The sequence below is a fragment of the Mytilus californianus genome, unplaced genomic scaffold (genome assembly GCF_021869535.1).
Source record: "Mytilus californianus isolate M0D057914Y unplaced genomic scaffold, xbMytCali1.0.p SCAF_10, whole genome shotgun sequence".
NCBI classification, from domain to species: domain Eukaryota; kingdom Metazoa; phylum Mollusca; class Bivalvia; order Mytilida; family Mytilidae; genus Mytilus; species Mytilus californianus.
This window is the reverse complement of record NW_026262582.1, coordinates 13,034,014-13,061,350: the sequence shown is the minus strand read 5'-3', so window position 1 is coordinate 13,061,350 and position 27,337 is coordinate 13,034,014. Positions and strand designations below refer to the sequence as shown.

Genomic DNA, 27,337 nt, shown 5'->3' with positions numbered 1-27,337 from the left:
TCGCACCAAGATTTAATCCTATTAGATCCCTTGTGCATTTCAGAATATTACTGAATGGGAATATTTCCCTTTTTTATTAGATGGTGGGGTGAAATACTGAATGGGAATATTTCCCTTTTTTATTAGATGATGGGGTGAAATACTGAATGGGAATATTTCCCTTTTTTATTAGATGATGGGGTGAAATACTGAATGGGAATATTTCCCTTGTTTATTAGATGGTGGGGTGAAATACTGAATGGGAATATTTCCCTTGTTTATTAGATGATGGTTTTGTTGTAGTTGTTTAGGTGTAGCCTTGTGTTTTGAATGTTAATGTTGGTTTTGTTGTAGTTGTTTAGGTGCAGCCTTGTGTTTTGAATGTTTATGTTGGTTTTGTTGTAGTTGTTTAGGTGTAGCCTTGTGTTTTGAATGTTAATGTTGGTTTTGTTGTAGTTGTTTAGGTGTAGCCTTGTGTTTTGAATGTTAATGTTGGTTTTGTTGTAGTTGTTTAGGTGTAGCCTTGTGTTTTGAATGTTAATGTTGGTTTTGTTGTAGTTGTTTAGGTGCAGCCTTGTGTTTTGAATGTTAATGTTGGTTTTGTTGTAGTTGTTTAGGTGTAGCCTTGTGTTTTGAATGTTAATGTTGGTTTTGTTGTAGTTGTTTAGGTGTAGCCTTGTGTTTTGAATGTTAATGTTGGTTTTGTTGTAGTTGTTTAGGTGTAGCCTTGTGTTTTGAATGTTAATGTTGGTTTTGTTGTAGTTGTTTAGGTGCAGCCTTGTGTTTTGAATGTTAATGTTGGTTTTGTTGTAGTTGTTTATGTGTAGCCTTGTGTTTTGAATGTTAATGTTGGTTTTGTTGTAGTTGTTTATGTGTAGCCTTGTGTTTTGAATGTTAATGTTGGTTTTGTTGTAGTTGTTTAGGTGCAGCCTTGTGTTTTGAATGTTAATGTTTGTTTTGTTGTAGTTGTTTAGGTGCAGCCTTGTGTTTTGAATGTTAATGTTGGTTTTGTTGTAGTTGTTTATGTGTAGCCTTGTGTTTTGAATGTTAATGTTTGTTTTGTTGTAGTTTTTTAGGTGTAGCCTTGTGTTTTATCTTTGTTAATTTAATTCATAACTTTTACAGACTAGGAATGATATAGAGCTTAACATATATTATAGACACCTGTCCATTGTTGAGGACTATATGCTGCCCTCTAGATGTTTATTTTGTTGATTTTGTCGTTGGGTTGCTTTCTCATTGACGTATTTACCCTTTTATTCACATTTCCGAATTTCCTATAAAATTCGATTTTAATGAGTATGAAGATATTTTCGCAGAAAATTAAAACAACATATAAAATTAATTTTTTTTTAAGAAAACAAATCGTCGGTCGCATTAAAAATGTTGTATATCTTTAAAGTATAACATACCATGTCGTTAAAACCCGTACATCAATTGTTACATCGACCATAGCAAAATCATAAGGTTACCAAGTCCCAAAAAATAATAAAGTATGAAAGATGGCTAACCAATGACATATAAACTATGACTGTTCAGGTTCCTTTGTGTGTTTAAAAGTTTTGCTTCTTTTTAAGATATTTGATTTTTTTTAAATGGCGGGAAAAGGCTGACTCGGACTTTTACCTTATATTTAGCATTGGCATTATTTGAGTCTCAAATCGTAAGAAAAAAATCTAGAATCTGCTTAAATTTTGGCAATGACCTTTTTATGAGCTATTGAAGTCTTCTATGAAAATAAAAGTGGGTGATATGGGGCAAAATATTTTACCATGTATCATAGGAAAATACCCAAGGAGTCCGAACATCTGACAAAAATTCCTAAACCTGACCTGACTACATCCTTAGGTCAGCCGATGGACGATGTGTTGTTCGTTGTTGTTTGTCTTTGTTTGATCTATTATTTGTACGGAGGATTCAGGACTTGAGTTAAGATTTGTTCCGAACAGACGGATGTTTCTACATGTCCTACGATAAATTAGAACTACGATTGAATATCTTATCTTAAAAGAGGTTTTATGCATATCAGCCCAGGTGTAGATGATTGATATTGTACTTTATTCTGTCGAGTTTTATGTACTAATATTTTTGTGATTCCTGTAATCCCTTTTGTGTAGTATTTAACAAACCTATATTGGATAATGAAAAGGGTTCGTTCTGCTCATCTGATGGCAACAAAATGAAATTAATTCTCGTTTAAAAATTAGGGTGATAAAATGATATAAAGCTATGAATATTTTAGAACAGATATATTGTTACTATATAGACTAGAATAAGGCTGTCTTGGATTTTTAACATTTAACTTAATCGTAATCATTCATCTAACAAGCTGCTATTCTTGCAAATTGTATATTATTTCGTTACGCATTGAATATATGCATTCTATTTTTAGTGTACATGTATTATTATCAAATCGCGAGTCTTATATAAAACTTATTGTATTTGAAAATTATATAAATAAATAAGGTGTGAATTTTAACGAAACAGCAAACCAAAATCACAACAATTAAAGTACATCGTATAATTGTATAGTTACAACTGCAGTTAGATCATTTGGTGCCTATTCGGTCCATTCCTGGGAAATAATGGGGAAGGCCCGTTAGACCGACGCCCATTATTTCCCAGGAATGGACAGTTATTTGGACTTTCGCTAACTTAACACACACCTTATATATCAAGAACGAATCTTCAGATTATAACATTTTAAAAAAAATTATTGCATTCTGTAATAGTTTTCTTTTTCATTTTCACCGTCTTGTACCCAATAATGCGTAGGCAAAATTTAAGATCAATTTAAGCTGACCATCTACTCACTTAACGAAGTATTTGTATATTTAGCACATACTTACAACTTCTCGTCCAATCAAATTGCTTGAATTTGCCTTCTAATTTTCATAGTACACACTTTTTCCATGTACTTAGTAACTACGCACGAATGACCACAAGTGTAAGATTTCATTGTATCGTAATCAAGTCTTAGATTTTAAAACAAAAATTGCTACTGGCTATTTTGAAATAAATGCTGTGTTCTAAATTAAACTGAATAGTTTGTAATTAGTTTTCAAATTGATTTTTAAACTTCCTACTTATTAAACTTTGAATCTTAAAATGTTTTTTGACGATTACAAGTTTCTTTCTTTTAAATAAAAAGTAGCAAATATGGCCCGTATGCATAAAACATCTTAACTTAAGTGTTCCTTAAACTTAGATTTCACTCAGAATTCCCTTAGTTAAGTAAAATTCTCAAGTCGTATGCATAAAATTACTTAAGTCTTCACTTAACTAAGGAATACTTAAATCGGAACCTTTCTCTTATTACCGTATGATATATGTTAGCTCATTGCATGTACTCATCCGTGTAAAAGTTTGTTTTGATTATTTACATTGATAATTTGAACAATACATAATTGTATAAAGCACTGGGATTAAATTGATGTTGCTGTGTAAAACAATTAAAGAATACGTAACCAACTTAAATAACCAAACAAATTGGCGCATAAGAGAACAGGTTGTTTTGGTGGACGAGCGTGGGAAGAACAAAATATTTATAATGCAAAACTTCCCCCTACTGTTACTAAAGGGGATTGGAAGGAAATTGATTGATTTATCGATGTTTGCTTAAAGTCCAGTGGCAAATATGTCATGCATGTTCAGGACGAGAACACATTAACAATAGATAAAATAAGTGGATCTTGTAATAGACGCTTTCCGGGATGAAGGTCAAGAAAATTTGGACTATTACCGGAAAATGAAGGTATATCGGATAGGGACAGAATTCTTCCCTGCAACGGCTCACCTACGGACCCCAAAGAGTTGTTGTAGGTGTTCTTAACGTTCAGAGTGTGTGGCACTCTCTCTACACACGAGGCATAGGATTTAACTCCCTATTCTGACCGAACGTGGTTGCGTACTTATACATCCAGCACAGCCAAACGAACGTCCCGTTTTGGCAAGAGTTTACTGCTGGTCTGAAATAGACCAAATACCGTATTTCTGGTCGCCACTCACCCTTAGGGTGAAAAAAAAAATAAATATATGACAATATAATAAGTAGAAAACAAATCCCTCAGGAGAGATTCTTAAGAGATACAAAAGAAGTGGGACAAATTATGTATGACGTGATAAATGTAGAATATCAAAAGATTCCGATTTATCCACTTGCAATTTATTCTTTTTTGAAAACAAAACTTCAATCACCCGAGGAGTCGCTGAATGAAAACTCAACATTATCTTGTATCAAACCATCCAGCCTAATAATGGTATATGCTAGTTAAATCTTAATTAAAAGATAAATCCACGCCATCATATCTATAAAACAGATTTGTACCATCTCCAAGGCACCGACCATTCATCTTTCATGGGAGATGCTGAATGGAAGGGCAATATTTTATTTTCCAGAGACAACAATATATTTTTTTAACTCTAACAATACATGATAAAGATTTTTTTTTTTTCTAATTTTGATTTAAAATAAACTGTTTTATCACTTCCCTTTTACAACAATAAAACAGGGGGTATGTTGATTTTCCATGAATTCATATCAAAACAGGGGCATTTTTCAAAAGTCCTTCAATCTTTTACTAAAACATACATTGTTAGATTCATATGATTACTGTGAGGTATAATCAACATCTTTGCGTATTTCTGAATATTTCGCTTGACAGTTAGCATGCCGAAAGATGACTCAAAACTGCATGTATTCATGGTAGGTTTTAGAAAAAAAATGAACAAATATCCATTATCCTATATATAGACTTCGAATTCCACAGAGTAGGTCTTAAAACGTTTTGATTTTGTCCCAGTTAGTGAAACAAAACAAATCCAGGGGAAATTTGTCTAATATATGTAGAAACCCCCCCCCCCCCCCCCCCCCAAAAAAAAAAACAGGATTTTTCATCGCTTCCTTCCTTCATACAGTTTTGTACTTATCTAACAGTTACAATCGATACCAGGCGGTGTATTTCATAATACTTGTGTAAGCAGGCACGAACAAATCAAAAGAAATATTATTGCATGAATTCCATGCGTGTAAAAACTGTGAGTACTTTTCGGAATACACACTAACGAGATTGAGAAATAAGGGTAGAATGAAATTATAGAACTACCCTCTGTTATCTCTTGGTTTTGTTAATTATAGGTGAATTTACGAAAATTACAATGATCGTTAATATTTAGCAATAAACAAACGAAATATTACTGAATATAATTATTATTCAATTAAATGGGAGCTAATCTAGCCATGTTCTGCGAAAAACGCATACATTTGACTGATTTTATGTATTTTAGAAAAGTTAAGGTAGCTCTATATGTACCTTATACTTAAGTATAATCTTAGGCCTTTTCTTAGTTTAAGGGGTTTTAAAATATATTCAAAAGTTAAACTAAATTCCTTTTTTTTAGAATTTTTTCCGAATATTGGAAATCACTATTCCCACCAACCGCGGATCCAGTAATCTGAGTTTTTGAAAGAGTTGGCGCTAAAGATTTAGGTTTTATTTATAATTTTAAAACTTGTTTTTTCTTTTTTTTTTTTTTTTGCATTGCATTCATATTGTTTATGTTTTTTTAGTAATTTGAAGTTATTAATATACTAATAACAACGTTAACGCTACCAATGTGACGGCACCAGTACACTTTATCTAAAAAAATTTTGTTTTTTTGTTTCAAAATTCAATTTTTAGTCAGTTTTAATCACAAATTCCTTCAAGTTGATAAATGTGCTTCGGGGCATTTGTAACTCATTTATAGAAACTCTTTGTTTTGAACTGTAAGTAGGCCTAAACAATAGGATAATCCCCTATATGTACTAAGAAAATGACTCCATTCATTCTTCACAATTAAGAAACACGAAATCCTACAATTTCATTGGTCGAGAGCACTTTGCTATGTTCTAAATGAATAGTAGAATAATTACTATGAAAAGATCTTGAATAAAGTTCTACCAGATTTATGTTATAAGTCATTGGATACGCACGTCTTTTTTTTTTCTTTTTTTTTTTGTGGGATTGAAATGATATTTTATTTGTGTCTTAAGTGGTGTCGGGTTAGAGAAAAAACAAAACTAGTGTTTATGCATATATGTTAATGGATTATGTGTATTTTCGTTTGATAAATATTGGATGTAGATTCGTCTAAGAAAATGAAATGATACAACTAGAATTTCCAGGTATGTAACACTCTTGTCTATGTTATTTAACTAATAAGGGTGTGCTCGAATATTTGTTACATCGGAAACAAAATGTGATTCTATATTTTAAACCATTCTATTAGATGAAATAGAATTAAACAAGAAAACAGTGTTTCATTGGTTAATGTACTCATACCACATTTTCTTATTTCTAATAACCCTATTTTTTTTTCTTTCCTTTGCTCATAACAAAGAAAAAAACCCGACTTTATGCATTTGTTAGATGAGTCTTAAATAGCAACATACAAGCAAACTGAAAATATTTTTCATTCTTCTATTCTATCAGAAAGGAAGCAAAAAGTTTTAGAAAAAAAAACCCGCATGATTCAAAACATATCTGGATTTTTAACTCAAGTGGAAAACTCTTTTATTTTAAGATTAACGCCGTCATTTGCACTGCCGATATAACTGTTATGTTTGCCACTGGACACATATCCAGATAACAACATTGAACAAATACGATTATGTTACGCGTTTTAGTTGAAAATTTAATAAAACCCCGCCCATTATTTAATACAAATGGTATTCAAGTCTTATCCATACCCCTCAAATTCTATTCATAAGTACTATATTCAAATTCTGACAACGAAAATTTTTTAAAAATATACCGAATACGCCATCGTGACCATTTCAGTTTCTTAAACTATTTATTCTATTAAACCACAATAGTATTGTAGAAACTATCCGAGTAATTTTTCTGTTTTGAATGTATATATCTAAATGCAAAAACGATTTTTGATGTACAAAATCAAAATACAACATTTTAAATTTCAAGGAAATGATATCTTAAACGGTAAAATTAAAATCAAATCTTTAAGTGAAATACCATTTTCTCTAAATTTCATTATTGAATAATGTTAATGTGTTCAATGTTACAAAAGAATTCAACTGAGTGAACACATTTGATATTTTGTAGATGCACAGAAGAGGAATGGCACTCAATGGAAAATATTCATTTTTATCCGCTAAGATACTATCAGAAATTCAGCCAAGATCTCATCGGAAAACAAGTTGTCGACAGGGGCGGATTCAGGCGGGAGAGTGGTGGGCGTGTGCCCCCCCTTTAAATTTGCAAAGCATGGGTTGTCCTCCGCTTAATAAAGAATATTTCGATAATTTTACCTCCAAAAAATTTAAGTTTGCGCAACCCTAACCTAAAATCCTGGATCCGCCCCTGGTCGATAATGTTGTTGAATTTTAGTGATATAGTATACGATGGAATTACGACTCGCAAATAAAAGTTATTTGGTGTTCATTGTATTACTACGATCCCAATTTAAAAAAATCCGTTATCAGCTGTTCTTGATTAGATAAAAAAAAAAATCAATTACGCTTCATACAATCTAGTTTAGAACGCCACACAACCATTATTATAAACTGTATATATTACTATATAGTATATACCCTTTATGAGCCCTGGACACAATGTTTAAATATGTTAAATTAACATTGATTTGTATCCAGTCGTGCTGGTTTAGTGGTATGACTCGAGTGTCTATATGCTAAAGTTCTTGAACTCGATTCCCAGCATAGACACTAAATTTTCAACACAAATTTTGATAGTTAGTCTTTTCCATATAAATATTTATAAGTTTTAGTATAAATTTGACATTCCCGCCAAAATGTTACAGAACAAAGGAAAGCATGCAGAACAAAGAAACTCCAGATAGGATGATCTGGTAGGGGTGATCCGGCTCAGATCACCCCTCCATTCCTGAAAAATAATAGAGAGTTTGAACAAAAGATTTACGTCACAGGTGTATCTTAATTTGATGTAAGTATATCAAGTTCATGTTATGCAACGTTATGTAAATTTCAGACGGTGTGGGTATGATTCAACTTCTTCCTTTATCTACTCGTCCTTGAATGACTACCGTCTACCATTAGACAGCAATATGTATTCTTAAAGTAATGTCTTAATGAGATTTTGTAATAAGAGCCTTGTACAGAAATAGACTAATTGTCATTTTGTTTATTTTCTTTGGTTACATCTTCTGACATCAGACTCGGACTTCTCTTGAACTGAATTTTAATGTGCGTATTGTTATGCGTTTACTTTTCTACATTGGCTAGAGGTATAGGAGGGGGGTTGAGATCTCATAAACATGTTTAACCCCGCCGCATTTTTGCGCCTGTCCCAAGTCAGGAGCCTCTAGCCTTTGTTAGTCTTGTATTATTTTTAATTTTAGTTTCTTGTGTACAATTTGGAGTTTAGTATGGCGTTCATTATCACTGAACTAGTATACTAGTATATATTTGTTTAGGGGCCAGCTGAAGGACGCCTCCGGGTGCGGGAATTTCTCGCTGCATTGAAGACCTGTTGGTGACCTTCTGCTGTTGTCTGTTCTATGGTCGGGTTGTTGTCTCTTTGACACATTCCCCATTTCCATTCTCAATTTTAATACAGATAAACTTAAATCACCTCTAGTGAATCGAAATCACATGACTGCATTTAAAAGTTTTTTTTTCATAAAATATTCATGTAAATACTCTTTATGCATTACATAATTGCAACATATAAATCAATCGATTTGAACTTTATTTGGCCTTTTTATGTTTATTCATTCGAGCATTACTGGTGAAACTTTTGTAGGCGAAACGCTCGTCTGGCGTACATTTTAAGCCTGGTATCTATGATAAGTTTATTTGATGAATCTCAATGGTTTTAGTACAGAAATAATTTAAATGTAGATAAACTGAAAGAAAAATTCTTCACAATTTCGCTATAAAAATGCTCCAAAAGGGTAAACAGATCGAGGCTCACCATGTGGCAGCCGTAGAATAGTCGGAAGATCAACTTTGCTTTAGCAAATGACATTTGTACGGTCTGACCAAAAACATTTCCGCCTCGACTTCAAATGTATCGTATTTAACCCTAGGCGAACTGAACCGTTTTGGTGGGTAGTTGTTTCATTGGCAATCATACTACATCTCCTTATTTTTATATTATCTGAAAAAAATTGGGGTCAAAGTTCCAATCTTCTTTTGATCTATGTCACTGACTCATATAAGAATATCACCAAGACGATAAATAATTACGTCAATTTCTTGAAAACGTAGATATGTTTCCATGGCGTTTGAATAAAAAAAAAAACGAAAGTAAAATAGAATTCCTTTAAAAATATCAGAACTTTAAAGTTGTAAAGATCAGAGCACACAAAGGCATTCGGCGCTATTCTTCAATTACCGGAAATTACGCCCCCTTTTAAAAATCCTAGTTCGTCCCTGAAGGAAGACAAATAACATTTCCCTATCCATTGTTTGTTACTTTTCAACCCAGTGGTGGATCCCGGGAGCACCCCATCCCTTTTTTATCGCCATTTGTTTTTTTTTTTTTTAAATCCTGTTTGTCACAATATATTTAAATATTTGGTATAAAATCGGCGCTATTCTTCAATTACTCGAAATTACTCCCCCTTTTAAAAATCCTAGATCGTCCCTGAAACCTTTCGACATACCTTTGGATTACGGTAGTTTTTGTAAAGATGTCCATTGACATACAGTGGAATATTTTGATCTTCATTGTCATGTCTTTCTACTTCAAATGATTGGTGAAAATCATCATTCTGTATGGTGATATGCAACCTGTCAGGCAAGTCAATGTTTCGCTTATGTCTGTAGTGATTCGATGAAACTTCAATTTGGACTAGACCTGAAATCATGATTTTATATTTTTTACAAAAGTGTTGAAAATGATCAAGTTCACAATAATATTTTTATCTCTCTCATAAATTTGTGAGAAGGAAGGGACTTGCGGATATGTTATATCAGATAAAGCCACTACTGCATAGATAAGTAAATAAACGATTTATAGGCATTTATTTCAACATAAATAAATTAAAACCAACAACATTAATTGAATAAAAATGTTGTACCTGCGTGTCCTGATTGATTGATTGACAGATTGATTGATTGGTGTTTAACGCCACTATCAGCACTATTGTGCTATTTCTTGGCGTTCAGTGTTAATTAGTGGAGGAAGCGGGAGTACTTGGAGAGAATCACCAACACTCGGTAGGAAAACTGACATTCATAAAATTGAGAATGGAAATGGGGAATGTGTCAAAGAGACAACAACCCGACCATAGAGCATAAAACAGCCATAGGCCACCAATGGGTCTTCGTCCATTAAAATTGCAGTGGTGCGCACCTGTCACGTGCAGGATTCGAACAAACAACCTCAGTTTTGACAGGCTAGTGATACAGCAGATTGGTGGGGGGGTGAGAGGGAGGAAGAAATTTTTTTAAACGGCCATCCTGGCTTGGTAAGAACGAAAAACAAAATCTTACAACAAAATGCAGTTAAATAATTTGTACAAAACAAAGATAAATTAAATTTTCCCGCAAAAATAATAAGCGAGAATCGCAATAGGTGAAAATGAATATTCAGCCAGATAAAAATCTTCCTGCCCCTCTTTTTCCACAAATAACCCTTTTGAATTTAACCTAAAACAATTTAGTCTTTGTACCATATGAAGGTTATTCAAGAAGCACGTGATGTGCACCTTGAAATCGTGCGAATCGGTTAAACCAAAGAAAATAGAAAACAAAAGAGAATAAAAAATCATTATCTGGAATAAAAAAATATTATTTAACACCGTGATCCAAGATGCAAAAGAAATGACAACAGTGTTTCGCAAAACAGTAAACAGAAAAGTAATGCTTGAGCAGCACATATATCGGTACAACTGACTTACCAAGGAAAGGTAAGCACATCCTGTGACATGCGCAGTTCGAGGATAAGTTCATACTGGGTAAAGAAGAGGAAAGAAGGATGTGAAGTGATTACAATAAACGGAACATAATTATAATCGTATTTCACACTTCTATTCGATAACAGTCAACGGCTACTGTTAAAAAAACAAGGGAAATAACACCTTATAAATTGTATGCGTTTTACCGGATTTGTCATCACAAAATACGTTCAAAAGATTTGAAAGCCGATGATGAGCCCCTCATGGGGGTGTCCAAGTAATCACATAATCACAAATTTTTTGCCAATATAATCACATAATTATTAATCATTTTTTTAAACAAGATAATTAAATTATCAAAAATACAGTCCTAGATTTTTCAAATAACCAAATAAGCATGAAATATATGGTCTGGTAATCAAATAATCACTATAAAAACGGCCAAGTAATCACATAATCAAAAACCCATGAGGAGGCTCAATGATGTAACAGTATCGAAACACGTGAAGAGCTACAACTTTCTAATTAAGTTGTCATATAGCTAGTAAATTATATTAAACTCCATGTATGACCCCTGGTGGTAAGGGTTTTGTTTTTATATAGAATTGTTACATTAAGTGCTTTTTGGTGATTAGATAACGAAATTGAATTCAAATTCCTTTCCTTAAATTCTTGTGGTTGAATCAGAACGTTGCACATATGGGGGGAGCATGTCTTTTTTAAAATACTTTTATGAATTTATGAATTTTTGCAAGGTTTTTGGGGTCATTTCAGATGTTTTGTATTCTTGAGCAAGAAGCATGTCTTTTTTATGTTCAACCCTTCAATGAAGATTCGATTAAAAAGCATTCGAGTATGCATGAAATATTATACAATCAATATTCCCCATCATAAGCAATTATAATAAATAATAAATGTCTTATATCCAGTTCATTATAAGCAAATATAATTAGTTACATAACTGAATGTTGAACCAGGTGGCTGTAAATTTAGTTAAAATTATAATATGAACATTTTACCCTGCTTTACAAGTTTAATATATTTTCGATAAATTAACATTTTACCTAACACATGTACCTGAGAAAAAACAAACTTGACAATAGCTCAGACGAAGTACTTCATCACGATACTGTTTTGACAATACAGTGTATATATATATATATATATATATATATATAGATAGCGTAATCACCCTTCTTTATATGAATGAATAAATAAATAGTATATTAGAGTGCAACCTGAATATAAACAATATAATGTACATTGAGTATTAGCATAATGATTCAGCCAGCCAAATAGGCTTATGATGCACTATCATGATTTAACTTAATATATAACAGATATAAGAAAATTAGTTCCTTTTTTTTTAATGCAAAATGTTGCTTTTCCTAATCAAATAAAGGTTTCTATATTAACTTACCACGTGTTATGACTGGTATTGAAGAATGAAGCTGTAATGAACACGTATATGAAATAGACAACAGAAATATACATTCTCCAACATTCATCTTCGTATAAATGACAAATTTTCAACCCTCGATGAAATGTTCCATGCTTCATTTGATGGTGACCTTGAACTCCATTGTGTCAAGTGTACCGATTAATTTTAATATATTTAAAAAAAAAATTAAATGTGTTTCACAAAAATAAAGTTATCTAAATTCCCACCAGCGGTGATTACACTTTGATCAGGGGGAAGTACGATGAAGTGTGCTTTATAATGATATTAAAATGGTTGAATACTTTTAGATACCTTCTGAACGAAAGTGTTTTTAATAAATAGAACTGACGATAGTTGTAGCAGCGACATAAAAGAAAATTACTCAATTAGTATTTGAACTTCGTATAAACTAACAGTGATATAAAGTACATAAAATTACAAAAAATAACCGTTATTTTGTTGTCATTAACCATGTAAACAAGGACAGAGTGTATAGAAACAACTATCAAATTAGCTTGACCGCTAGTGACCACTAAACTTTAAGATCGAAGTATATACATCCGAGTAATAACAATTTTGCTTTATATGGCCTACAAATGTGTCATTAATCAATATGGGTCTGGATGGTGGGTCCTTTGTTTCTGTATTCTTCAATTTTTAAGCCCATTATTCTCTATTCTTTATATCTAAACATCTCATTATTCTTTATTCGTTATATCTTAACATCTCATCATTCTCTATTCTTTATATCTTAACATCTCATTATTCCCTGTTCGTTATATCTTAACATCTCATTATTCTTTATTCGTTATATCTTAACATCTCATTATTCTCTATTCTTTATATCTTAACATCTCACCATTCTCTATTCGTTATATCTTAGCATCTCACATCCAGACCCTCATCTATCAATTCACATAAAACATGATGGAAGTAGTGAATACGAGTAAGGATCATTCAAATAGATGGATTGATTGATTGACGATTGATAATGACGCGTTAGTAGTTTTCAAAAATTTTCCATCCAGCATTACGCATATTTCTGTTTCGACGAATTAGTAAAATTCAAATTATTGATTTTTATTTCCTTTTTAACTTCTAATAGAAATTTCTGGACTTGAAATAATACAATTTATTAGTTTTGAATATCAAAATATATTTCACGCTTTCATTATCTAATCCAATAAAAAAAAACATAATTAACTATAATTGTGAATTTTATATATTCCAATATGTTCTACATAAAAAAACACATCTGGGTCTGTCATTCTATCGAAGAGCAGATCTTTATATAACTATTTATTATTAAGGGGTGTAAATAAAAAATACCAATTGTGTGATCTCATAAGCATCTAGGGGTTACATTTAGAAGTGACGCAAAATGGAACAACCATGTTGAAAATACATTAAATAGTGTTAACAACATCTGAATATACTGCGAAAACTCAAATATCAACTTAGCCGACAAAATTTGGAAAATTATATCTAGTATTTATTAGACCAATTTTTGAATATGCAACTGAAGTATGGGACAATTGCGGAAAAAGTTATTCAATTAAATTAAAACAGCTACAACTTGAAGCTGCATGAATTGTAACAGGTTTGCCTGTTTTCACACACTCTGAGACTGTCTTAAAAGAGGTTGGTTGGGAAACATTAGAGGAACGAAGTAAAAGAAGAAAACTACAATTATTTTATAAAATTCAGAATAATAATGCCCCTGAATATTTTATGTAGCCTTGTGCCCCCTAAAATTCAAAGTACAACACAATATCCCTTGCGAAATGGACAAGATATCATTTTACCATTTTGCAGGCTGACACTGACTTCACAATCATTTATCCCATCAACAATTAAACTTTGGAATTATTTGAACATATCAGTTCGAAATGTAGACTCGTTATCAAAATTCAAAGTAGAATTAAAAAACCACGACATTCGAAATGAGAATCAATCTAAACATTATTTATATGGTCCAAGAAAATTGAATATAATATTAACCCAATTTAGATGTTCGGCATCTTTCTTGAATTGTGACTTGTTTAGAGCTAACATTATATCTGATCCAACATGTAAATGTGGTGTGGATATTGAGGGCATCCACCATTTTTACTTTGATTGTCCTTTCTATCTAAATGAAAGGGCTATTCTTTTTAATGGTCTCAGCTGTCGTTCTTTCTTCATCCCCTTTTCTTTTTTCAGTATAGTTTAGTAATATTTATATTTATATGATGCATGCTCATGTTCAATTTGTATTGTTATATATATTGTATTGTGGAAAAGACTTTATAAGTATGTTTTACTTGTGTCTGATCCTTTTTTGCTTTGAGCAAAAAGAATATGTTTAAACTTAAACTACTCATGGGAAAAGTGGTTGAAGCCAAATTTCAGAAGGAAAAAGAACCCTGGAAACCTACTTCATTTGGTTCCGCAAAGGTGAATAATGCAGTATATTTTTTTTATATAAAAGCTCAAATAGCGGAAAGTTGCATTGCAATTTTGTATGATAACAAAATGATTTTGTTTTGGGGGGGGGGATGCAGATTCAATGACTTTCAATTTTCCTTTCCAAATGATGTCTTATTGTCAGCGGTGAATATAGGGTAATATTGTTAAGGTTTGTTTTTAATTTATTTTTTTTTCAAACCACGAATTTGGTAAATGTGATTGATGATGTAACTTTCTTTAGTTTATTGCCTTCTAATCGATTCCACGAATTGTGCAAACAAGATTGTTAATGTAACTTTCTTTAGTGTTTTGCCTTTTAATTGACTTAATGCATGGTTGGTAGTATTTGAAGCTTTTCGTTTACGTAACCGAACATAATTGTCACCGAATGAACCAACATATACCTGTCAATAGAGTACCATGATCATGATGATTTAAGGAAATATAAATACATCAGACAACGATACAGCGTTTTGATTAAAAATGATTTTATTAAATAAAAACGTATATAAGTAAACATATAATAGATACAATGATTAAAGTTTGGTGCGCCAGACGCGCGTTTCGTCTATAAAAGATTCCTTGGTGACGCTTAAATCAAAACCGCCAAAGGGACAAATAAAGTACGAAGTTGAACAGCATTTAGGACCAAAACTTCCGAAAGATTTTGTCTAAAAAAAAAGCTTAGGTAGTCAATTCCTGGGGTAGAAAATCCTTAGTGTTTTGTAAAATTCAATGTTTTTTTTTTACAGTAAATTTATATTTCTGACCATATCAATGATAGTTCATGTCAACACGAAAGTGTTTACTACTTGGCTGGTGACACCCTCGGGGTATATTTGAAAAGTCCTTGTGAAGTGAGCAAAATGTCGTCCATCGAAGACGTACTTTCTTCAAAAAAATTAAATTACAATCTGATTCGGCACCATATTTGATTATCATTCTTAATATGCTGAAATTTGTCATTTTAGTTGGTAGCATACATTTACCAATGCAATTCAAATCTACAAAATGTCCAATTTAGTCATTATTTTAATTTGTATCAATAAAACAAAATAAAGAAGTTTGTCCTATATATTTAAAGTAAGTCATCACAATTCCATTTGAATCTATCATGTGGTACCCTTGAAGACGCATTTTCTTAATAAAAACTCTTATCTGAAACCTTTTTATTAATTTGGCACCAAATTCGGTCATAATCAACATCATGCTGACTTCGGAATATTTGATTGTGGTTGATAGCATACCGATGAAATTCAAATCTACTAGATGACATTTATGTATTAATGAAACAAAATAGTCTTGCCATTCTGAAGAACTGAATAATTTTTAGGCTTGTCAAGGTTATTTGTATTGCCATAATGCTCTAGATACAAATATGCGTAAAAGGAGATCATGATCATTGATATAGTAACACAAGGACATGAAAGGTCAACTTACAATCTAGCAATACACAGGTTTTATATACTACAATATGTCAGACGAGGCCCCTGGCGGGAATAAACAAGTTCTTAGGTGGTTATCTTATTTGTTAGATCTGAACTGTCTCTCTGTGAATCTCAAGATATTTTGTATAAGCCATATTTAAATATTGTGTTTGACCTATCGCCAGGAAGTGAACACATACATATGCATTTTTACGGGTAAACTGATACCGGAATAAATGTGTTTTGTAAGTACTGAACCTCCTGCTTATTATTTTGTTAAGTACAATTACAGAAGGTGCTGAGAATACAAATTATAAAACTAGTCAAGACAATGAGATCATTAGCTAGCATTATGATATTGATACTACAGAGTGAGATTTCATTGGCTAGTGATATTGATACTACAGACTGAAATTTCACTGGCTAGTAATATTGATACTACAGACTTAGATTTCACTGGCTTGTAATATTGATACTACAGACTTAGATTTCATTGGCTTGTAATATTGATACTACAGACTAAGATTCATTGGCTAGTAATATTGATACTACAGACTGAGATTTCACTGGCTAGTAATATTGATACTACAGACTGAGATTTCACTGGCTAGTAATATTGATACTACAGACTGAGATTCCACTTGCTAGTAATATTGATACTACAGACTTAGATTTCATTGGCTTGTAATATTGATGCTACAGACATATATTTCATTGGCTAGTAATATTGATACTACAGACTGAGATTTCATTGGCTAGTAATATTGATACTACAGACTGAGATTTCACTGGCTAGTCATATTGATACTACATACTGAGATTTCACTGGCTAGTAATATTGGTACTACAGCCTGAAATTTCAATGGCTAGTCATATTGATAGTACAGACTGAGATTTTATTAGCTAGTAATATTGATACTACTGACTGAGATTTCACTGGCTAGTAATATTGATACTACAGACTGAGATTTCTCTGGCTAGTAATATTGATACTACAGACTGAGATTTCACTGGCTAGTAATATTGATACTACAGACTGAGATTTCTCTGGCTAGTAATATTGATACTACAGACTGAGATTTCACTGGCTAGTAATATTGATACTACAGACTGAGATTTCTCTGGCTAGTAATATTGATACTACAGACTGAGATTTCACTGGCTAGTTATATTGATACTACAGACTGAGATTTCACTGGCTAGTCGTATTGATACTACAGACTGAGATTTCACTGGCTAGTAATATTGGTACTACAGACTGAAATTTCACTGGCTAGTAATATTGATACAACAGACTGAGATTTCACTGGCTAGTAATATTGATACTACAGACTGAGATTTCACTTGCTAGTAATATTGATACTACAGACTTAGATTTCATTGGCTTGTAATATTGATTCTACAGACTAATATTTCATTGGCTAGTAATATTGATACTACAGACTGAGATTTCATTGGCTAGTCATATTGATACTACAGACTGAGATTTTATTAGCTAGTTATATTGATACTACAGACTGAGATTTCACTGGCTAGTAATATTGATACTACAGCCTGAAATTTCAATGGCTAGTCATATTGATAGTACAGACTGAGATTTTATTAGCTAGTACTATTGATACTACAGACTGAGATTTCACTGGCTAGTAATATTGATACTACAGACTGAGATTTCTCTGGCTAGTAATATTGATACTACAGACTGAGATTTCACTGGCTAGTAATATTGATACTACAGACTGAGATTTCTCTGGCTAGTAATATTGATACTACAGACTGAGATTTCACTGGCTAGTAATATTAATACTACAAACTGAGATTTCACTGGCTAGTCATATTGATACTACAGACTGAGATTTCACTGGCTACTAATATTAATACTACAAACTGAGATTTTACTGGCTAGTCATATTGATACTACAGACTGAGATTTCACTGGCTAGTAATATTGATACTACAGACTGAAATTTCACTGGCTAGTCATATTGATACTACAGACTGAGATTTCACTAGCTAGTAATATTGATACTACAGACTGAGATTTTACTGGCTAGTCATATTGATACTTCAGACTTAGATTTCACTGGCTAGTAATATTGATACTACAGACTAAGATTTCACTGGCTAGTAATATTGATACTACAGACAGCACATACAGCTTATATTGATATACTAAAGGGTCATACTTTATAAATGCTAACTCAAAGTATTGTATCTTCTGGTGTAAAAATAATTCCTCTTTATGTATTTTTGATTTTTTTTCCTGCTATGGGTCGCTTTAGTTGGAAGTCGGAATATATATATATATATATATATATGTATATCTTTATTTCCTCCAATAATGAAGAGCATTAGTTAGATCGATAGTGAAAGTAAAGTTGGAAGATAGGACAGTATATTTACAAACAATATATCAAAATTAACCTTTACATAAATATATAAACGTGAAGAATGCGTAACCAGAGAAGAAAATTAAATGTTTACCAGCCTAAGAAAGTAGCAATGTTCACACAGTAGAATTTTTTACACAAATTATTGTCCAATATGTAGAAATTGTTCCATTCATTCAATTCAAGTCGGACACATCCAGTATATGTTTGTGATGCAGGCCTTTTGAAACATAGTCCGTTCATCTTCGTCTAGATCGAAGTCTGTACGACATGATAAGATGCATGCTAAAAAGTCTTCGTCAGTTAAACTATGTAGATAAGCACTGAATTCGATTGGACCTATATCTATTAAAATCACACCAAAACTTGTACCTTTTTGACTGGAAAGTTTCACAAGAGAGTACGATGTGAACAGTTATATCACCGAAAAACCTTCCGCATTTGTCACACAGAAAATATGGTTCTTCGTATGGACGGGTTAATGTACATAGATTGACAATAAAACGGCACTGTTCTATAAGTAATGGATGTTTTCGGCTAAAAGTCCAAGCAGGATGAAGACCTTTTGAAAGTGTATGTATACGACTGAAGAATTTAAAATCTTTGTCTATTTGTGTCCTGAAACGCCACAACGATTCCTCGGTTCTTGGACGGCAACTTTGACTTTCTTCTTCCATTGAATGTAAGTTGGGAAATGACCTGTACTCAGGTAAGTATCAAAGTCTGACAATCTATAATTGATCAAAATTCTATGTATATCAGGAATAAACCCAAGCTTGTGTTTCACACAGTTATATTTAAATTCCATAGCTCGGGTAAGAAATATCTGCTTCGGAAGCATTGAGTCTTTCATTAACACTAACTTTCCAAGAAATAATAATTTCCGTTCATCTATGTATGACTCGGCGGACTTCCAGCCAATCAACGCATTTACCATATCAGATATAGTTTGGCTTGGTAGACCCTGTATTGATTTACACACATATCGCTGTGCACGTTCTAGTAACAAAATCTCGGTGTTGGTAATTTCGGTCTACAATTCACATCCGAAAAAAGCTTTCGTGAAACACACCTGACGAACTATACGGTTACAAGTGTCAATACTGATAACGGAAGGATGTACACCTGATTTGATTAACCCTAATGCTGAAGATCGTAATGTTCTGCAGGCTTGAAGTGTTCTGTCTATAGAATTAAGGTTACTGTTCAATAGCACTCCTACGTGCCTTGCGGAAATATCCAATTGTATGCTGCTGTTGTACAGTAGAATATCCGTATGTTGTTTTGATTTGGAAAAATTAAGTTGAATGCTTTTCAGTGGGTTAAACTTAAATTTCCAATCAATGCTTTAATTTTCGCATACTGTTACCATCGTTTGCATGTAACAACAGCTAGTACTGATCAAAACGATATCATCTGCTTGAACGGGTGATGAAATATGAATGTCCGTTACGAGTATGCCACGTCTACAGTCGGAGAGCTCTTCTAACAAGTCATTAATGTATAACAGATACAATTTAGATGATAAGCTGCTCCCTTGGCGAACACCACGATAAACTGGGAAGAAACGTGAGATTTGACCATTATAAAGAACTGCACTTTTAGCGTCCGAGTACATATTAGCTATAAGCAACCATAATTTTCCTGTTACTCTATATTCAAGCAGTTTATACAACATTCCATTGTGCCAAACCGTATCAAATGCTTTTGTTGAATCAAGTAAAACAACAATAACATTTCCTAGTCTTTCAAGATGGTGATAAATGGATTCATGGATATTAAATTATGTATGTAAACACGATAGACACTGCTGATATGCCGTTTGCTGTGGGTTTGGAAAGCATTTGTTGTCTTTTTTCAATTCAAGTTTTAAATCAATGATTTTATCAAACACTTTTCCGATACACGGTGCTAAACTTATTCCTCGATATGAGTTTGGATCACTTTTACATTTCTTTCCTCCTTTAAATAAAGGGACAATCAAACTTGATTTCCAAACTTGATTTCCAAGATTTGGGAGAATAAAAGTTGAAACAAACTAAGTTGAAAAGCTTTGTCATGTGATTTCTCAAACTGTTACCACCGTATTTCAGATGTTCGACCCAGGAACTCAACTCGATTTATTAAGTAGAAGGTAAGCTTTATTCGGTAGTTTTATACATTTTAAACCACAAACGACGCCTGCTCATCATTACTACCTTCTATTTCACTTACAATTCAGTTTCTTACACAATCACTGATATCCAATACCAATAATACTAGTGTGTTGCCTCCGTCTATTCTGCCCTCGAATGTAAGTATCTGAAACACACAAAGTAATCTGGTTCCTTATTGTAAATATGATATTTCTCGTGAAAAAAGACATTAGACGGTATTTCTTTTCCTACCTTTTTATTGCACATGTTGTAATTTCGTAAATAGATTTTAAAATATTGATTGAGATTTTTTTAACAAAAACAAATACGTTGTTTAAATCAATTCCTGATATATGAATACTTAAGTAGCCAAGGTCGCATATATATTACTTAACCTCACCAGTTGATCATAGCTAATGGCGCATATATAGTGTTTAACCTCACCAGTTGATCATAGCTAATGGCGCATATATAGTGTTTAACCTCACCAGTTGATCATAGCTAATGGCGCATATAAAGTGTTTAACCTCACCAGTTGATCATAGCCAAGGTCGCATATATACTAGTAGTGTTTAACCTCACCAGTCAATCATAGCCAAGGTCGCATATTTAGTGTTTAACCTCACCAGTTGATCATAGCCAAGGTCGAATATATAGTGTTTAACCTCACCAGTTGATCATAGCTAATGGCGCATATATAGTGTTTAACCTCACCAGTTGATCATGGCTAATGGCGCATATATAGTGTTTAACCTCACCAGCCAGTTGATCATAGCTAATGGCGCATATATAGTGTTTAACCTCACCAGTTGATCATAGCTAATGGCGCATATATAGTGTTTAACCTCACCAGTTGATCATAGCTAATGGCGCAAATATAGTGTTTAACCTCACCAGTCGATCATAGCCAAGGTCGCATATATAGTGTTTAACCTCACCAGTCGATCATAGCCAAGGTCGCATATATAGTGTTTAACCTCACCAGTTGATCATAGCCAAGGCCGAATATATAGTGTTTAACCTCACCAGTTGATCATAGCTAATGGCGCATATATAGTGTTTAACCTCACCAGTTGATCATAGCTAATGGCGCATATATAGTGTTTAACCTCACCAGTTGATCATAGCTAATGGCGCATATATAGTGTTTAACCTCACCAGCCAGTTGATCATAGCTAATGGCGCATATATAGTGTTTAACCTCACCAGTTGATCATAGCCAAGGTCGCATATATACTAGTAGTGTTTAACCTCACCAGTCGATCATAGCCAAGATCGCATATATAGTGTTTAACCTCAGCAGTTGATCATAGCCAAGGTCGAATATATATAGTGTTTAACCTCACCAGTTGATCATAGCTAATGGCGCATATATAGTGTTTAACCTCACCAGTTGATCATAGCTAATGGCGCATATATAGTGTTTAACCTCACCAGTTGATCATAGCCAAGGTCGCATATATAGTGTTTAACCTCACCAGTCGATCATAGCCAAGGTCGCATATATAGTGTTTAACCTCACCAGTTGATCATAGCCAAGGTCGAATATATAGTGTTTAACCTCACCAGTTGATCATAGCTAATGGCGCATATATAGTGTTTAACCTCACCAGTTGATCATAGCTAATGGCGCATATATAGTGTTTAACCTCACCAGTTGATCATAGCTAATGGCGCATATATAGTGTTTAACCTCACCAGTTGATCATAGCCAAGGTCGCATATATACTAGTAGTGTTTAACCTCACCAGTCGATCATAGCCAAGGTCGCATATATAGTGTTTAACCTCACCAGTTGATCATAGCCAAGCTCGAATATATAGTGTTTAACCTCACCAGTTGATCATAGCTAATGGCGCATATATAGTGTTTAACCTCACCAGTTGATCATAGTTAATGGCGCATATATAGTGTTTAACCTCACCAGTTGATCATAGCTAATGGCGCATATATAGTGTTTAACCTCACCAGTTGATCATAGCTAATGGCGCATATATAGTGTTTAACCTCACCAGTTGATCATAGCCAAGGTCGCATATATAGTGTTTAACCTCACCAGTCGATCATAGCCAAGGTCACATATATAGTGTTTAACCTCACCAATTGATCATAGCCAAGGACGAATATATAGTGCTTAACCTCACCAGTTGATCATAGCTAATGGCGCATATATAGTGTTTAACCTCACCAGTTGATCATAGCTAATGGCGCATATATAGTGTTTAACCTCACCAGCCAGTTGATCATAGCTAATGGCGCATATATAGTGTTTAACCTCACCAGTTGATCATAGCTAATGGCGCATATATAGTGTTTAACCTCACCAGCCAGTTGATCATAGCTAATGGCGCATATATAGTGTTTAACCTCACCAGTTGATCATAGCTAATGGCGCATATATAGTGTTTAACCTCACCAGTTGATCATAGCTAATGGCGCATATATAGTGTTTAACCTCACCAGTTGATCATAGCCAAGGTCGCATATATAGTGTTTAACCTCACCAGTCGATCATAGCCAAGGTCACATATATAGTGTTTAACCTCACCAATTGATCATAGCCAAGGACGAATATATAGTGCTTAACCTCACCAGTTGATCATAGCTAATGGCGCATATATAGTGTTTAACCTCACCAGTTGATCATAGCTAATGGCGCATATATAGTGTTTAACCTCACCAGCCAGTTGATCATAGCTAATGGCGCATATATAGTGTTTAACCTCACCAGTTGATTATAGCTAATGGCGCATATATAGTGTTTAACCTCACCAGTTGATCATAGCTAATGGCGCATATAGAGTGTTTAACCTCACCAGTTGATCATATGTAATGGCGCATATATAGTGTTTAACCTCACCAGTTGATCATAGCTAATGGCGCATATATAGTGTTTAACCTCACCAGTTGATCATAGCTAATGGCGCTTATATAGTGTTTAACCTCACCAGTTGATCAGAGTAACATCAAATGAGTTAAAGCTTCAACAGTTTTACCTGTTTAAATAACCAAAATAATTTATTACATTTATTACACGCATCATAATACATCATACATCATTATCCTATATTCGTTTCACTGTCTACCATGTGTTAAGATTCACATTAAAAATTTAATCATCATTATTATTAAAACGAATAACTAAAAGTGTCATTGCTTTCAAAAGCAAGGGCTGCAGACGTGATATACTAACTAATATAGTGAAAATGGTTCTTTCTGAAGATGGTCGGATGATTTCTAATATTATCTGCCTCTGACAAATACTGCCCTCATGATCTCGTCTGGAGTTTGAGATTTTGTGCACTCAATACGTGTTTAACCGCACTATATGTTGTGCCTGTTCCAAGTCGGACTTCAACCGCACCACATGTTATTCCTGCTTCAGGACGAAATTTAACCGCACCACATGGTGTTCCTGTTCTAAGTCGGACTTTAACCGCTATACATGTTGTGTCTGTTCCAAGTCTAGCTTGAACCGCATCACATATTATTCCTGCTCCAAGCCGGACTTTAACGGCACCACATGTTGTGCCTGTTCCAAGTCCGGCTTTAACCGCACCACATGTTCTGCATGTTCCAAGTCGGACTTTTACCACACCGCATATTATTCCTAGTTCAAATCGGATTTTAACTGCATCCAAGTCTGACCTTAACCGCACCACATGTTGTGCCTGGTCAAATGCGGACTTAAAGCGCATTACATGTTGCGCTTGTTCCAAGTCAGACCTTAACCGCACCACATGTTGTGTCTGTTCCAAGTCGGGTTTTATCTGCATCAAAGTCAGACCTCAACCGCACAACATGTTGCATCTGTTCCAAGTCGGGCTTTATCTGCATTTAATTCAGACCTAAACAGCACCACATGTTGTGTCTGTTCCAAGTCGGGCTTTATTTGCATTCAAGTCAGACCTTAACTGCACCACATGTTGTGTCTGTTCCAAGTCGGGCTTTATCTGCATCCAATCAGACCTTAACCGTACCACATGTTGTTGCTGTTCAATGTCAAACGTTAGCCGCACAACATGTGGTACCTGTTCCAAGTCAGACCTTAACCCCACCACAATATGTGCTTGTTCCAAATTGGGTTTTAATCGCACCACATGTTGTGTCTGTTCAATGTCGGACTTTAACCACACTCCATGGTGTTCCTGCTCTAAGTCGGGCTTTAATTGCACCACACGTTGTGCCTGGTCCAAGTCGGGCTTTGAGCGCACCACAATATGTTCTTGTTTCAAGTCAGACCTTAAACGCACCATATGTTGTGTCTGTTTTAAGCCGGGTCTTAACCACACCGCATGTGCCTGCTCAAATGTTGACTTTAACCGCACCATATATTGTGCCTGTTCTAAGTCTGGCTTTAACCGCATCTTATGTTGTGTCTGTTCCAAGTCGGACTTTAACCGCATCACATGTGCCTGTTCCAAGATGTGCATTTACCGCACCACATTTTGTGCTTGTTCAACCATACCACTTGACAATGTTGTGTTCGTTCCAAGTAGGGCTTTAACCTCACCACATGTTGTTCCTGTTCTATGTCCGGCATAACCGCACCACATGTTGTTTGTGTTTCAAGGTGGACTTAAACAGCACCATATGTTGTGCCTTTTCGAATGCTGACTTTAAACGCACCACATGGTGTGGCTGTTCTATGTCAAACTTTAACTGCACCTCATGTTGTGCCTGTCCTAAATCAGGCTTTAACCACCTTACATGTTGTGCCTGTTCCAAGTCCGGCTTTAATCGCATCACATGTTGTGTCCATTCTAAATCGGGATTTCACCGCACCATACTTTGTGCTTGTTCCAAGTAGGACTTTACCCACGCAACATGTTGTGTATGTTCCAAGTCGAGTTTTTACCGCACCACATCACAAATTGTGCCTGTATCAAGTCGGGCTTTAACCACTACATGTTATGCCTGTTCCATGTTGGGACTTACCACACCACATATTGTTCCTTTTTCAAGTCGGACTTTAATTTCACCACATGTTGTGCCTGTTCCAATTCTGACTCTAACTGCACTACATGTTTTGCCTGTTCCAAATCTGGTTTTAACTGCATCACATGTTGTGCCTGTTCCAAGTCGGATTTAATCGCACTACAATATGTGCTTGTTCCAAGTTGGACTTTAACTGCACCACATGTTGTGCCTGTTCTATCTCGCTCCTAATCGCACCACTTGTTGCTCCTGTTTCAAGTCAGATATTAACCGCACCACATGTTGCTCCTGTTTCAAGTCTGACTTTTACCTCAACACATGTGTTTGTTACAAGTCGGACTTTAACCACACAACATGTTGTTCCTGTTTCAAGTCGGGCTTTAATCGCACCACATCTTGTGCTTGTTTCAAGTCGGGCTTTAACCACACCACATGTTGTGCCTGTTCTATCTCTGGCTTAACCGCACCACATGTTGTTCCTGTTTCAAGTCAGACGTTAACCGCACCACATGTTGTGTTTGTTTCAAGTCGGGCCTTAACTGCATCACATGTTGTGCATGTTCCAAGTCGGGCTATCTGCTCCATGTGTTATCTGTTGCTGTCATTATTTGTACGTCTTTTTTTTTCGGTGGAGTCATGTGATATTGGTTTGTGTTGTCTATTATACTTTCTATATTTTAATGGTTATTCCTGTTTTTGATGTAATATACTCCCAATAATCATAACCTAATAGAAATAGGATTATATTTACTGAAACCGTACAGCACATGACTTACTTGACTTAATCCTCTTCATTCTTTGTGGAACATAGGGCTGCCACAGTCGCTTTCCGCCTTACTCTATTTTAGGCTATTCTTTTTGCTTCGTTCCAGGTATATCCAATCTCCTCCAGCTCCTGGTGCCTTGATCTTCTCCATCTGTGAAATGGTCTCCCCGGTCTCCGATGTCCTTAGGGGTTCCATTCTAATGCTTGTCTAGTGATGGTACCTACAGGTTTCCTCAAAGTGTGCCCAATCCATTGCCATGTTCTTCTCTTTAGCTGTTTAATTGCTGAACCTGGTTGGTCCTTTCCCATAAGCATTTGTTACTAATTGTTTCTGGCCACCAAAATTTAAAAATTTGGCGCAGGCATTTGTTGATAAAAACCTGGATTTGATGTTGTACCCCTGCTGTAAGTCTCCAGGTTTCTGCTCCATAAAAAAGGACTGATTTTACATTGGTGTTGAAAATTCGAATTTTGGTGTTTTCTGTAAATGCTGTGGATTTCCAAACTGGCTTCAGCATAGCAAAGGCTTGTCGAGCTTTACTTATTCTTGTTCAGATGTCTGCATCTGTCCCACCAGTTCTATCCATGATGCTTCCCAAATACGTAAATTGGTCTACTTCTTCAATATCTTCTCCTTCAATTGACACTGTTCCTCCTTTTCTGGTCTTTACTTTCAAAATTTTTGTCTTCTTACTGTTGATTTTTAGCCCTAGTTTTTTTCCTGTTTCATGGAGTTTGGTGGTTTTGTCTCTCATGTCTTTCAAAAGGTGAGATAACAGAGCCAGGTCATCTGCAAAATCTAGGTCTTCTAGTCTTTGTGCGAAGTTCCACTGTATACCTCTTGGTGTAGTATCTAGTGCTTGCTTAGTTACCCAGTCTATAGCTATCAAGAATAGCGTAGGGGAGAGTAAGCAGCCTTGTTTCACACCAGT

The 27,337-nt window shown here is 34.4% G+C and overlaps 1 protein-coding gene across 1 annotated transcript in view; it reads right to left on the bottom strand.

Moving 5' to 3' along the window:
• The window catches only part of LOC127717627 (uncharacterized), a 49,630-nt gene extending 37,168 nt beyond the window's left edge, over nucleotides 1-12,462 (bottom strand). Inside the window, exons 1-2 of the mRNA XM_052223349.1 lie at nucleotides 12,281-12,462; nucleotides 9,625-9,818 (exon numbers count right to left, since the gene is read on the bottom strand). Coding sequence (XP_052079309.1) covers nucleotides 9,625-9,818; nucleotides 12,281-12,368 — 282 coding nt within the window. The 5' untranslated portion in view covers nucleotides 12,369-12,462. The remainder of the gene's footprint in view (nucleotides 1-9,624; nucleotides 9,819-12,280) is intronic.
• Nucleotides 12,463-27,337: the final 14,875 nt, after the last annotated feature.